The sequence below is a fragment of the Falco naumanni genome, chromosome 5, assembly GCF_017639655.2.
Source record: "Falco naumanni isolate bFalNau1 chromosome 5, bFalNau1.pat, whole genome shotgun sequence".
Classification (NCBI taxonomy): Eukaryota; Metazoa; Chordata; class Aves; order Falconiformes; family Falconidae; genus Falco; species Falco naumanni.
In genome coordinates, this window is record NC_054058.1 from 18275458 (window position 1) to 18288003 (window position 12546).

The 12546-nt window shown below is 35.3% G+C and overlaps 1 protein-coding gene across 23 annotated transcripts in view; it reads right to left on the minus strand.

Moving 5' to 3' along the window:
• Positions 1–391: 391 nt before the first annotated feature.
• The window catches only part of C2CD5 (C2 calcium dependent domain containing 5), a 67268-nt gene continuing 55113 nt past the window's right edge, over positions 392–12546 (minus strand). For 9 of the 23 annotated variants that reach the window (XM_040595880.1, XM_040595872.1, XM_040595869.1 and 6 more), the window contains 10 exons: positions 11836–11934; positions 11334–11423; positions 10473–10560; positions 9309–9395; positions 7813–7863; positions 6955–7008; positions 6666–6767; positions 5637–5827; positions 2621–2767; positions 392–1871 (listed from right to left, as the gene is read on the minus strand). In XM_040595880.1, coding sequence (XP_040451814.1) covers positions 1740–1871; positions 2621–2767; positions 5637–5827; positions 6666–6767; positions 6955–7008; positions 7813–7863; positions 9309–9395; positions 10473–10560; positions 11334–11423; positions 11836–11934 — 1041 coding nt within the window. In that variant the 3' untranslated portion in view covers positions 392–1739. The remainder of the gene's footprint in view (positions 1872–2620; positions 2768–5636; positions 5828–6665; positions 6768–6954; positions 7009–7812; positions 7864–9308; positions 9396–10472; positions 10561–11333; positions 11424–11835; positions 11935–12546) is intronic. The other 14 variants (XM_040595892.1, XM_040595871.1, XM_040595883.1 and 11 more) reach the window with 4 other exon arrangements.

The window sequence follows — 12546 nt, forward strand, 5'->3', positions numbered from 1 at the left end:
TTTCATGATGAATACTTATACTGAAAACAACTTCTTGTGCCAGATCCAAGAGCTTCTGAAGTTATTAATATTCTCTCATCAGCTTCAAAAGGAACAAGACTTGCCTTGCAAAATAATCAAGAGAGCTGCAACTGTTTACAGGCAACTTAATTTATGGCAGCTTTAGTTGCAACAGCTACAGAATTTAGAAATACAATTAACGGTATGAGTAAAGTGTTCTGGTAAGCACCTAATTCAAACACTATAAATATAATTAACTCTCCAATTTTTAAATAATCAGGTTTTAACACTCTATACAAAAAATGTTCCTCTGAGGAGAATGGGGGTGGGACATCTTTAATACATATCCAGTGTACACGTTTAACTTTTACACATATAAAAAGGCAATAAATTTTATAAAGACATTTATTGTGCAAGAATGATTTTCATGCTCATTTACAATGAAATAATTAGTTTTAACAAATAATCATGCCATTGCTTAATTTCAACACTAAGCAAAATATTTACATTCAAGTTTACACATCTGTTCAAGTTCCATGTATGGTATTGTCAGAATTAAGTAAGAATGCATCTTCAAATCAAAGTTTGCATTTTTTACATTAAAATATCACCACCTTTCAGACATTTAATGGAAATGACACATTTTTTTTCTTTGCAGTATCCTCATTTCCCAGGTACAGTACTGGCAGGCAAAAACCCAAAACACAACACCACCAAAACCAACCTGCAGAAATCAGCATCACAAACATACATCAGTCTCCAACTAGCCACCCATTTCCAACTTGTTAAACGGAAAAAGGCTGTAGTATGCCTCTGTAAACTGACTTCTGGAGGACTGTTTATGTCATACTGGCAAGACAAAATCAGCCTCAGGACAATTATTTTACAGAATCTTAGATTAAAAAGAAAAAAATCTGTTTGGTCAATATTGAAGTGAACATCTTATAATAGCACCAAACACACTTTGGAACTTTTTGGGTTTTTTTAACCATGGGCATGACTAGGAACACAGCATCATGGTCTGGCACCTTTTTAAAAACAAAAACAAACAAAACCATGAAACACCCACCCAAAACATATGCTGTATAGTAATAATTTAAATAAAAAATAAAAAATCAGAAGTTCACAAACAGCTGAAAAATATTCTTTGTGTGCAGAAATTCAAACTGTGACTTTCTGGTGTTGCTTCTTCCTCTTCACACTCTATGATCTAGGAGAAGTTCAAACTTTAGCCCACATTTTCCTACCCTGCACACAGATGCCTTGCTCCTTCAGCAAAGGTTGCCAATACAGGCTTTTCAGTTACTTCCCACCCACCCTGACCCCTCTTTTAGTTTTTACACTGAGCTGAGAATCAGCCAATACACCATGCAAACTCAGAAATAGTTCTAAATTACAACTTATCTTGGTCCTGTTGGAACAGCTCAAAAATGCAACAGAATTTTTGTTTACTTTCACAGGTCCATGTGATGCCTACTATTTCAATCCATACTCTCACATCAGTGCTTCATCTACTACTGTCTAGGTTTCACAGGGGTAATTGTAACAGAATCAGAGCATACTTGGCCAATATGCTGCCCCGACTATTACATAAAATTAAAGGACAAAGTACAGTGATTGTCTTGGATTTTGGCTATTAATATTATGAGGAGATAATGATTTTGAAGATGCAAACCTAAACATTCCCACATTTTAAATAATCTTTATATTTGGCAGAGACTATTTTCCTTTTTCTGCATTCATGTTGTGACATCTCCTCCAGAAGTTGTGGGTTGAGAAACAACTGTAGAAGGTTGTACTGGTAACATTTCTAAATCAGATTCACGTACAAAGATGACTGCATCACCACTGACATTTATTAAACACTGAGCCTGGGAAAAAAAAAAAAAGAAAAAGACAATACACAGTTACCAAACATAAAATAATAACCTATTTTATTTTTACTTATTTTTGCTACATACAACTACACAGACAATAGAAAAGTCAGAAATCAGGAGAAGGACGAAGCACTAGAATTTATCAGTGAGGCAATCTCTGCCGTATTTTCTTTTATATCCTCTCACTTGTGTGCTATCAAACACACAGATTCTTGTAAGACCACCACAAATGAAACATCTGGGTAGCTGTACTGGCTTTCACGACTGTTTTGAACATGTTTCATGTATCAAAATGACTGTAATACCTCTTGTCATCTTTACTAATCAGGTTTTGTCCCTCTATGTCCAAAATGGAGCATTTTTTACCAGCAACTCCAGGTATTTCTACATGGAGTCAGGATGAAAATCTAACACTGCAACACCAGAAAAGCTAAATTTAAAGTTCAGCACTACTGTTCAACTGTTTTCTGCAACTTAACTTCATTCTAGTTAACTTAGCATTATTACTCATGTGGGTATTTATGAAGCATACTCATACTTTTTGTGTTGTCAAGTATTTAAGAACACTCCTCACTTTTTTAAACAAACTATTTAATTAATTATTTAATTATTTAAATTATGATGAGAGATCCAGAAGTGTTACACAGACACGGCTCTACAGGGTTGCTGTTTTTTAAATACATAAAATATGTATGTGTGTCATTCTAATCACAATAGCACTGTTATTTCATATCATTATTTACCTGATTTTTGTTTGGATTCTCCATGAAAACACACTGCTTCATTATGTATGAGACAACTGCATTCCCCCCTAAAGCTGCAACATGAGCTCTGACCATTGCAAACACTTCAGCAATAAAAGCATGGAGAAAGCCACTGACACCACCCTCCTAAAATGGAACACAAAAAAAAATGTTACATTTTATGTTAGGTATAGCTACAAGACGCTGAATACCTTTCTTACATTTTTATGAGCTGAACATTTCAGAGAATCCTGAATAGTACAGAACTTGTAAGCTACTCACTGATTAGTGGGTCACAGTTAAAACCAGACCAATGGAACTTACTGTTTGAGGAATCACAAGTAGGTTATTCATTTGTGACTGGTATTCCTTCCAATCAGAATATTACATATACTCATACTTTTCAGACATTCCTACACCTTTGCAGAAACATTTACTATTCCAGTGACAGTTGAATAATTAAGTTTTTTCTTTCATCAGGTAAGTTGATTTGGACTTCCTGGAAATCACTGGTAAGGAGCAGCCATCACCTTTGGTCACTGCAACTTCATGTATGTTAGTAACTCATTACTTCTAACGTTCACTAAAGAAATGATCCCTCAAAATATCAAGTAAGCACAGGACAGCGCTGAGACTTCACAAGCAAGCTATTCAAGGTGGGTTTTTTTCCCCCTGGAAGCCTAAAAGAACTCCTAGCCACCCTATTTCATTAAGTTTTTTGACTTGATGGTGCTTGTGGGGGATTTTTACTTCTTTGGTGTCAACCTGAATAATTTAAATTGCTGTGAAAGGAAGAGAATGAAAACAATGAAGTATGGGGCTTTTTTCCAGGTAATCCTTATGAAAGGATGTAACTACATTGCAAGAAAAAATCCAACACGCAAAAAACAGGCAACTAACCAAAACAATACAAATCCACAGAAAACCAATGAGGAAACTGATGAAAACAGAGCTCACCATTGGTTCAAAATCTCTGTAAAATTTCAAAATTAAAGTGGAAGCAAGACTACTAGAATTCCCATGTGTGTGCATGCCACTGGAGAAAATGAAAGAGGCAGGTGGAAGAAGAAGCTGCCCTCATATCTACTGGAAGAAATACGACCTACTCTGAACAGACTCATAAAGACGTAAGAAAACATATCTTGGATGAAAATTAACAGACAGAAGGGCAAGTATCACTTCACTAATCCAGCAGAGAGTACAAATGAAGCCAACTACAGCCAGAAATCAAAATTTCAACACAAGTTTGTCATTCCTCATGCAATCTTGATTTCATTCAAGCAGTTTAACAGTTGCAGCAACCAATGGGGAAAATAACCCTCCTCTAACATCATAATCCTAATACAAAATTTGATGACAACAGGTAACAGAAGATTATAAATATCCATCTGTAAACCGCAAAGCCTAAGAGCAACAAATAAATTGGACTTAAAATTATCATTGATTTTTAAAGCACAGTGGCTGCTATATACTTCATCTTATGAAAGCATTCATAGAGCCTCAATATTCTGTAGACTACCATAAGCAAAACAAAGCAATGCAAACACAAATGCTGCTCAATATTTTTCTGTAGAATCTGAAACACATTGCTCAAGTTGGATATAATGACCACTCTGGTTTTACTCAGTTACATCCTCAGGGCAATACAGCGCTACTAGTATTAAAACTGGTTTGCGACTCAGCTTATGCAAAGAATCATAGAACAGTTTGAGTCGGAAGGGCCTTTTGAAGATCATCTAGTCCAACCTCGCTGCCACAGGCACGGCCATCTTTCACCAGATCGGGTTGCTCAAAGCCCCATCCAGCCTGGCCTTCCAGCCAAAACAGATTTAAATTAGCTGCCTTGGGAGCTGGAAATAGCACACTGACAGTAACAGAGAAACTGCAGAACTGTCCCAACTTCATGGAGGAGTTGAATTAAATACTTCAACAACCTACCTCTGCTGAGATCTGCTATCACAGTCACCAAAGCTTGCTTATCAGCTATGTAATTTGTATCTACAGAAGCTGCAGTTAATACAGAAACGTCACATAACCATTTCCCTGGTCATACCATAGACATCCTTTTGAAAATGCTGTCCTTTTTACATAGATTTCTCAAGTTAAAAGGGGCCATAACTTGCAAGATCCAAATAAGATGTCTGTCTGATCAAAGTTTCTCTGGAGAGCTCACAACTCATTTTTATGAAGGCTGATCATTTTTATTAACATCTCTTCTGTGATTTTATCAATATGTAATTAGCAAGAAACAGCCTACTCTTCAGCACTAACAAACCAGGCAACAGGTACAATCTATTTCTGTGACCAGAAATTGTAGCAGAAAGATGCAGCTGCTTCCCAAAAGGATGTGAAAATGAAAGGGAACATGTCTTGCATTTTGGCATGCTCAGAGCACTATCCAATCTCCAGATCCAGATTGGAGATCATTGAGTATCACTAGCTACTTCCTCTAAGTTGGCTGTGTGCTTATGTATTCTACGGCATGATTTTCAGACATTTGTTCATCACACAGAGCTATGTTACTAAGACTGCAGAGAACACAATATTAAAAATCGGCGTATTACTTATATATGATATAGGAAACCTTGTGTTAGCAAAGAATTCTAAAATCCAAATATACTATGAAATTTCATCGCTGAGTTTGCTGCATGAGAGAAGAATGGAAATTTTTTTAAGCATTTAAATTAATCTCAGTTTTGGATTCAAATGATCCCAACTATCACTGTTGCTCAAAGACCCATTTTTTTCCATGTAGCTCTGTTTAAGAACTCATATCCCAATCCAACAGCAATGACAATGGTTAAGTAACCACTTCCTAACGCTGCCAAACATGAGCAGCTCTACATGCTCTATGACAAGAGCAGTGCAGGGCAACTTACTCCCCATTCAGCACCTACCCTGATGTGACAAAAACTCTGTTCCCTTCCTGCACCATACTGCAGCTCAAATCTCTTCAGATATTTACCTTTCATTATTATAATTAACAAAAAGTGCTAATCCCTGATATACTGCTCACCTCACGCAAAGAAGTGGTTTCTCGTATAAAAAACATGTTGATTATCCCAAGATATTTGGTTATTTTTGCCCCAGGTAGAAAAGAAAGAGGTGTCATCTTAACAACTGAGACAGTAGAATTGGTGCACGATGGAACAGAACGGTGTCGTAAGTATCCCTCAGACAATGGACTTGCTTTATCAAGTGAAGTAGCTAAAAAGATGGGAAAAAAGAAGAGAAAGTAACTATCATGTAAGATCGATCACTGTTTCTCAAAACACAAAAACTCTTCTTTATGGTTTCCAAATAGCTTGGTGACAACATTCAGCTGCCTGTGATGCTCAGCCATATCATGTGAGAAAGGAAATTATCATGCAATGCATGCAAAAAGGAGACAAAAAGCTGAAATGGAATTTATTTGGAAGAGTGGCATTCCTGCAAAGGAAAACATTGAGGCGAATAGCTGCACATACAACAATCAGTTATAAAGTGAAGATAAAGAAAAAAGTGCCAACATTTTGAAATACGTATTCTGCTGGAGGAACAAATTATAGGAAGTGTGAAAGTTGTTGTGTTTCCCCAGTGCAGCATTTTCCATTAAAACAGATATTAATGTCTGCTAATTTAAGCAAGATAGTCAGACCTGTGGCCAAAGAACTACTGAAAAATAACTCACCACTTGCTAATTTAGTGACCATTGCCTTGACTGTCACCTTGGTGATTGCTTCCTGTTTCTCACCAAAAATTTTCCAAGATCATACATACACCTACATCCATGCAGTGTATGTTATATAATTAGTAGGCGTACACATTTATTGATAACTAATTTTTACTAAGTGAACAGAAATACTATATGTTACTTTTTATGACACTGGTTCATAAATCCTGTATTAGCTTACAAAGACATTAACAATGTCGGCAGTTTTCACACTCAAGTTCATTCTACATGTGATCTACAGTATTATTGCTGGGCAGGAAACTCCACTATTCACCACTGGGAAATCAGAGATATGTCTCAGATTATCATAACGTGGTAGAAACAGCCGCCTACTTGTCTTAATTGATCCGCGCCTTATGGTCTGAGCTTTCAGTTTAATGAGCTCTATCCAGCTGTTGCATCTGTCTGCAAAGGAACTGTAATCAATTGACGTTGCTGAAAACACAGACAGAAAAACAAAAGAAAAAACAAAGAAAAAAAATATGGATGATGTCTCTTGCTCATCTCAATGCTCCTTTTGAGGAAGCAATTATCTGTGTCTCAGAGAGAACAAACATCCCTTTCCAGGTCTGTTTAAAGGAAAAGTTACAGTATAGGTTTGGACTTGTCCAAACCAGTGTACCGATTTCTGGTGATGTCCCAGCTGTGAACCAACTGCCTGACTGGGACTTCATCACTGAAAAAACATGCAAATACAGTCATTAATGACTTATGCTAGATTAATTTCTTTTTTAATCTCACTTTAGGTATTAAGTTCTGGCTTCTTTAAGTTTATTTAAGCCTTGTTTAATTTTAATTTGCATTGCTATTCTTTTCCTCATGAAGAGCTGCTGATCATGACTTAAGCTTCCTAACTATCTTTTACCAATATCTAACCTACAGACTGAAAAAAAGCTTTGGTGATGAGGGTAAGTGTCACAAGCTGAAACAACACCTCAATTTTAAACACAAATGAATTTTCCTTACAAAACATTGTCCTTCCCCCAGCATTCCCCTCTCCAATATACCCCCCACCATTATCACTACAATGAGAAATAGAGTTGTTTCTGCTATGACTTTTGGCATTACTTGCAGGGGTGTTTGCATATCTTAAAACAAACAAACAAACAAAAAACCAAACCAAAAACCCAAAACCAGTTTTGTAAATACCATTTCTTCATTAGCTTGAAGAAATGGAAAGAAGACATGCTAACTTCAAATTAAGACAAGCAAAAAAGCTCTCTCTTGAGGAACTAATTTTTTTGTCAGATAAAGTGATATCAATATATCTGACAGAGACGTTGTTAATAACAATAAATCTGACTTTTGTAATTTAAAAAAACCACATAAAAATATTACAATACTATTAAGCCACACCAGAGCATGCATTCTCAGTTAACTAGTAAACACTTCCTGGATTAAGGCACATCCAAAAAGAGTATACCAATATCCCAAGAATGCTCATTCTGTTCTGGCATATGGCTAAATTAAGTAAACTCACCTCTCTGAGCAGCAGGAATACCTGCATGGGAACTTGCACCCTCTGGGACTTCTAATAAGACAAAACGAATTCCGTTCAGATAATATATAAGCAGAGTCACATAGTACAAGACAACATTCTTCTTATTATTATTATAGAAAAACACATTTAGAATAAAATATGAGAAAAAAACTTCTATATATAGTGCAGTACTAATAAATTGGTATAAATAATTAACTTTAGTAAATCTGTCTTGCAAATTATCATATGATCATTTACTAAAGGTCACTACTGTATAAGGTTGTACACAAATATTTTTAAAGTAACAATTTTACAGAAAAGTATGTAAAAAAAGGTATCAATGTATTAAACAAACTGCAAAGTAAATGTAAATACAATGAAACCTCGAGTCTACTTGGGAAGAAATGGCAGATGAAATAATTATCTAGTTGAAAGCCTCTAAAGCTATGTGTGGTACAATATGGAAGGTGAAGCTCAGGGAAAGTGATACATGTGAACAGGCTACCCTCTACTGGTCAGTGTCCATTATACAAGTAGCACAGTCCAGTAACAGTAAAAAGGACACAGTCAGAAATTTCTGGATATCTCCTCTTTTTGAAAATTAAAGCTTAACGTATCATAATGTGACTAGCTGGAAGTTAAGCACACACAACTGCATAAAAATAAAATTAAAAATAACCCCAAAGCAATAATAATAATATTGCTGAAATTAAACTGACCTCTGAAAATACAAGTAAACATGGTAGGCACCCTCTTTTATACAACTTACATAAGGGAGCTCTTTTAACACTTTAGTAAAAGAACATTTACAGTAATTCACAGATACTAAATTTCCTGTCACTAGCCATTTTGGTGGGTAGATAATCCAGCAACAGAGAAGGAAGTAAATACATCTGATTTCAATGCATGATAATCTAATTTTTCATACAGTCATAGAACCGTGACAACCATTCCTGAAACGCAGCTCTATCTCAGATAAAACAAAGCGCCTGTTTAACAGCTAAAACATGCTGCACTGTACTAATTGTTTACAATGCAAGTTTAGGTACCTTTCATTTAACAAACAATTGCATGCAATTTTGCTCAGCCCACCATGAGAACTATGAGATTAATTATTTGAGAATGACAATACATGGACTTCATTTTACAAGGGCCATTTACGGAAGCAAAGCAGTATGAGGCAAGCTTAATTATTAGGTAATTTATAACACTAAGTCAAATGACACTTAACACCCAGTGGTTTGCAGGACTTTTAATACTCTAAATTCAAAGGTATAAGTAGTACAGGAAATTGACAAAATGATATATCCAGAATGATTAGCCTTATGTGACTCAAAAAATTTGACTTTACGAGTGAACGTATCCATTATGCTTAGGTAGTAAAGAATATTTAAAGCATGTGAAACTACAGATATTTTAAAGCTAAGGCAACAATGAAAGAGCAGAACTCAAAATCAGTGAAAAACAATAGCTCAGCATTCTTCCATGTAACTGACCTTTAGCTGGTGAGAATGGTTGTGAAGCAAGGGGATCAGAGCAAAGTTCCAATGGAAACTGTAACTGTTCTTCATTGTCTGTAGATGCTTCAACAGAAAAGACATACTCAACTGAAAATTAACCACCAATGTAAGACTTGCCAGTAATAATAAGCACTACAGTTTCAATTCAGTCAGGTCTACCTGCAACAGATTTTTTCAGTGTATGCATATAGTGATGCAGTTCTGTATGAACTTAGGTGTCTGGCAATAAATCCAGCTGGAAAATTGAATAAAACCTGTGTTCCACTTAACAGGATTTGATTTAGTATATTCAGAAAAAAATATTAAGTGAATTCAAGCATTTTAGATTTGATTCTGCAGGTGAATCTGAGTTAGCTATACAGTACAGTAAAAAGTAACATTTTATTTATTTCACATAAAAAGAAGAAAATTTACTGTTACTATTGAAGAAGTAAGATATAACTATAAAGTTTTAGAAACTTATGGCTCTGTTCTACTACCTAATTCCATTCTTCAGAATGAAGAATCTTCAAAGTTCTGTCTAAATTCCCATACCCAGATTGCATATGTACATTTCTAGCATTACGATGGTGCTTCATTAGCAAGATGACATACACAGACTGCAGCAGTCTCTTCTATTACCTCCATAATGCCATATGCTTCACTGATCTCCAGAACTATTACTGACCTACTTAGGGTTTGGGGGAGATTTTTGTAAGTATTATGAATAATTTATTTTCTGCCTTCTTGAAGTAAGGACAAAATTTGCTACTTACAAGAACAAGTACTCTCTCATGACTTACACAATGTTCCAAAATACAATGGAAATGCCATCATCTGTTACACTAGTTCTTCAGAGAAAAATATTCAAAAAAAGATGGAACGTGAAATAAGGAAATACAGTAACATGAAAAAAATGTTGGCAAGTTTGTTGATTATGTAAAGCAAATATCTAATAAGTGATGAGTAGTAAGTCATCCTGCCAGAGGTCACGCACATGAACTCTACAAAACTCCATTATGACTTTACGATTTTTATAGAACCTCCCTGTAAAAACGTGTGTACGTAACTGAAATTGAAATGTAGACTCATTAGGTATTGGGGAAGAAAAAAGAAAGAAAAATATTAATTCTTTATCTTCACATGCCTCACAATATTTACCTCTTTGCTGTGATTTTTCTGTAGGGGCTTTGTTGGCTTGCAATGCTTGGTTTTTGTCAAATGTAATTGCAACAGCTGTGACTGCAATCTGCAAATCAGAAATATATGGCATATTAGGTAACTTAATCTCTCATGCAATCCACAAAAATAATTTTGCAAACAAGACAGCTTCTTCCACAGAAAAATAAGGCTGGGGGGGGGGGAGGAGGAGAAGAACATCTAAGTAGATATATTAAAAACCCTTCACAGGGGAGCATAAAAGGTAGTACTAAGCTTCCTCATTAGAGCATACACCTGACACTGTCTGACGTTTATGATTTCATTCATCAGTTCTTTCCAATTCTTCCTTGGTGAACTGACATAAAAAAGAACCATGACATCTCATTATCGTTGTATTTGAAAGTGATGCTTAATTGAACACAAGCATGATGTTATACTTTTAAAACATTTTCTTTAAAAATAATGAAGTATATGTCACACCATCTTGAAATGGCAAGAAAAAGAATTATAATGACAGCATACTTAGAAAACCAGTGAGCCATATTCTTGTAGTGTATGTGGTAACACCTTTTAATGGATATTTACTCAGGGCTTTTCGTTTCCTTTCTAACTAAAAAGGTAAACACTATTAAAAGGCACTGTGCTCATGAAACGCCATGTAGCCTCACAATTCTCAAAACTGCTGAATTCATTATGTCATCCCTTTTCTTCACTGAATGTTATGGCCTGAAGTTTTACCTCAGAATTCACCAGACACACTAGTAAATCAAATCCTAACCTAGATTACTCTGAAGAGGAAATGTTAATTAAAGGCCAAAACTGGCATCCCTACATGCTGGAAGTCAAAAGCAGTTTACTTACCTGAACTAATTCATCCTCTGGTAAAGCAACTGTAAAATTTACATGACAAAGGCAGCAGGGAACCATCGATCGCAGTTTAAAATACAGGCTCTGTTGAAGACAAGACATTATTTGTGTTACTCTAAATAACGTATGGTTTATTTCACAGAAAACAAAGATCAAAACACTTTTCACATCTAATTATATTAATTTTTTCTTGAAGAAGAACTATAGGTGTGAAAAGTCAGGACAGAATGCAATCTACTATGTGGCAGTCCTTATATTCCTGTTTCTAGAGCACACTACCAGTCAAAGGACTCATTCAGATCCAAAAAGCTCTGGAAATCATTAGTATACTAAGAAGGCTGAATCTATCTTTAGAGCAGCTTACAAATTAATTACAGACCCTTTGTAGTCTAATTCCAGAAATTAATTATGAAGAAAACATTATTTTCAATATAGCCTGATAATACTTTGCTTCCATTTGAACAATTAAAAAAAATGTTTGAAATAAGATTCTTACCTTCAACAGATTTTCACAGAGATCATTAAAGTTCTTATTAAGTGTTTGATTTGTTAGGTTAATGTTGCTTAATCTGGATACTCTTACTGCTGTGAACATCTAAATTAGAAACAAACATACTTATTTTTTTTTTCCCAACACAGGCCTGTATGTTATGTTAAAACCAAAGCAAATTCATAAAGAAGGAAAACAGAGCAGGAGAGGGAAAGAAAAGGAAAAAACTGTAGCAACAGTAAGTCCAGTAATTGCTCATGAAATTTTACAAACAAAAGGCAATTTTTCTGTGAAGTAATGTATATGAAAATATGAAACAAGTGATTAAGCATGACATGAAATATTCTATGTTCTTTTTACTTGCTTCATAAAGGTGTCATTCTACCTGCTACATATTTTAACTGCCGTTGAAAATCATACGTTACTTGCGTACAATAATGTAATGTCATATACAGATACACAGGCAATCCCATCAGCCTGAGCGTATGCTGCTGGTGCAGTCATACTGTTTTCAGGTTTAAGCTGTGCTTCCTCAAAGCACAGTACTGCATTGTGCCAATCAGGTGTAATAGCTCACTTAGATCTGTTTTAACTCCCTCTCTACGAGACTGACTTGTGCTGTACAAACATGACCAAGATGTTTAATCTTAATTAAAAATGGAATTTTTCTCTACTCACCGGATTGGCTTTACCTAATTCTTGCATATCTTAAGCTAT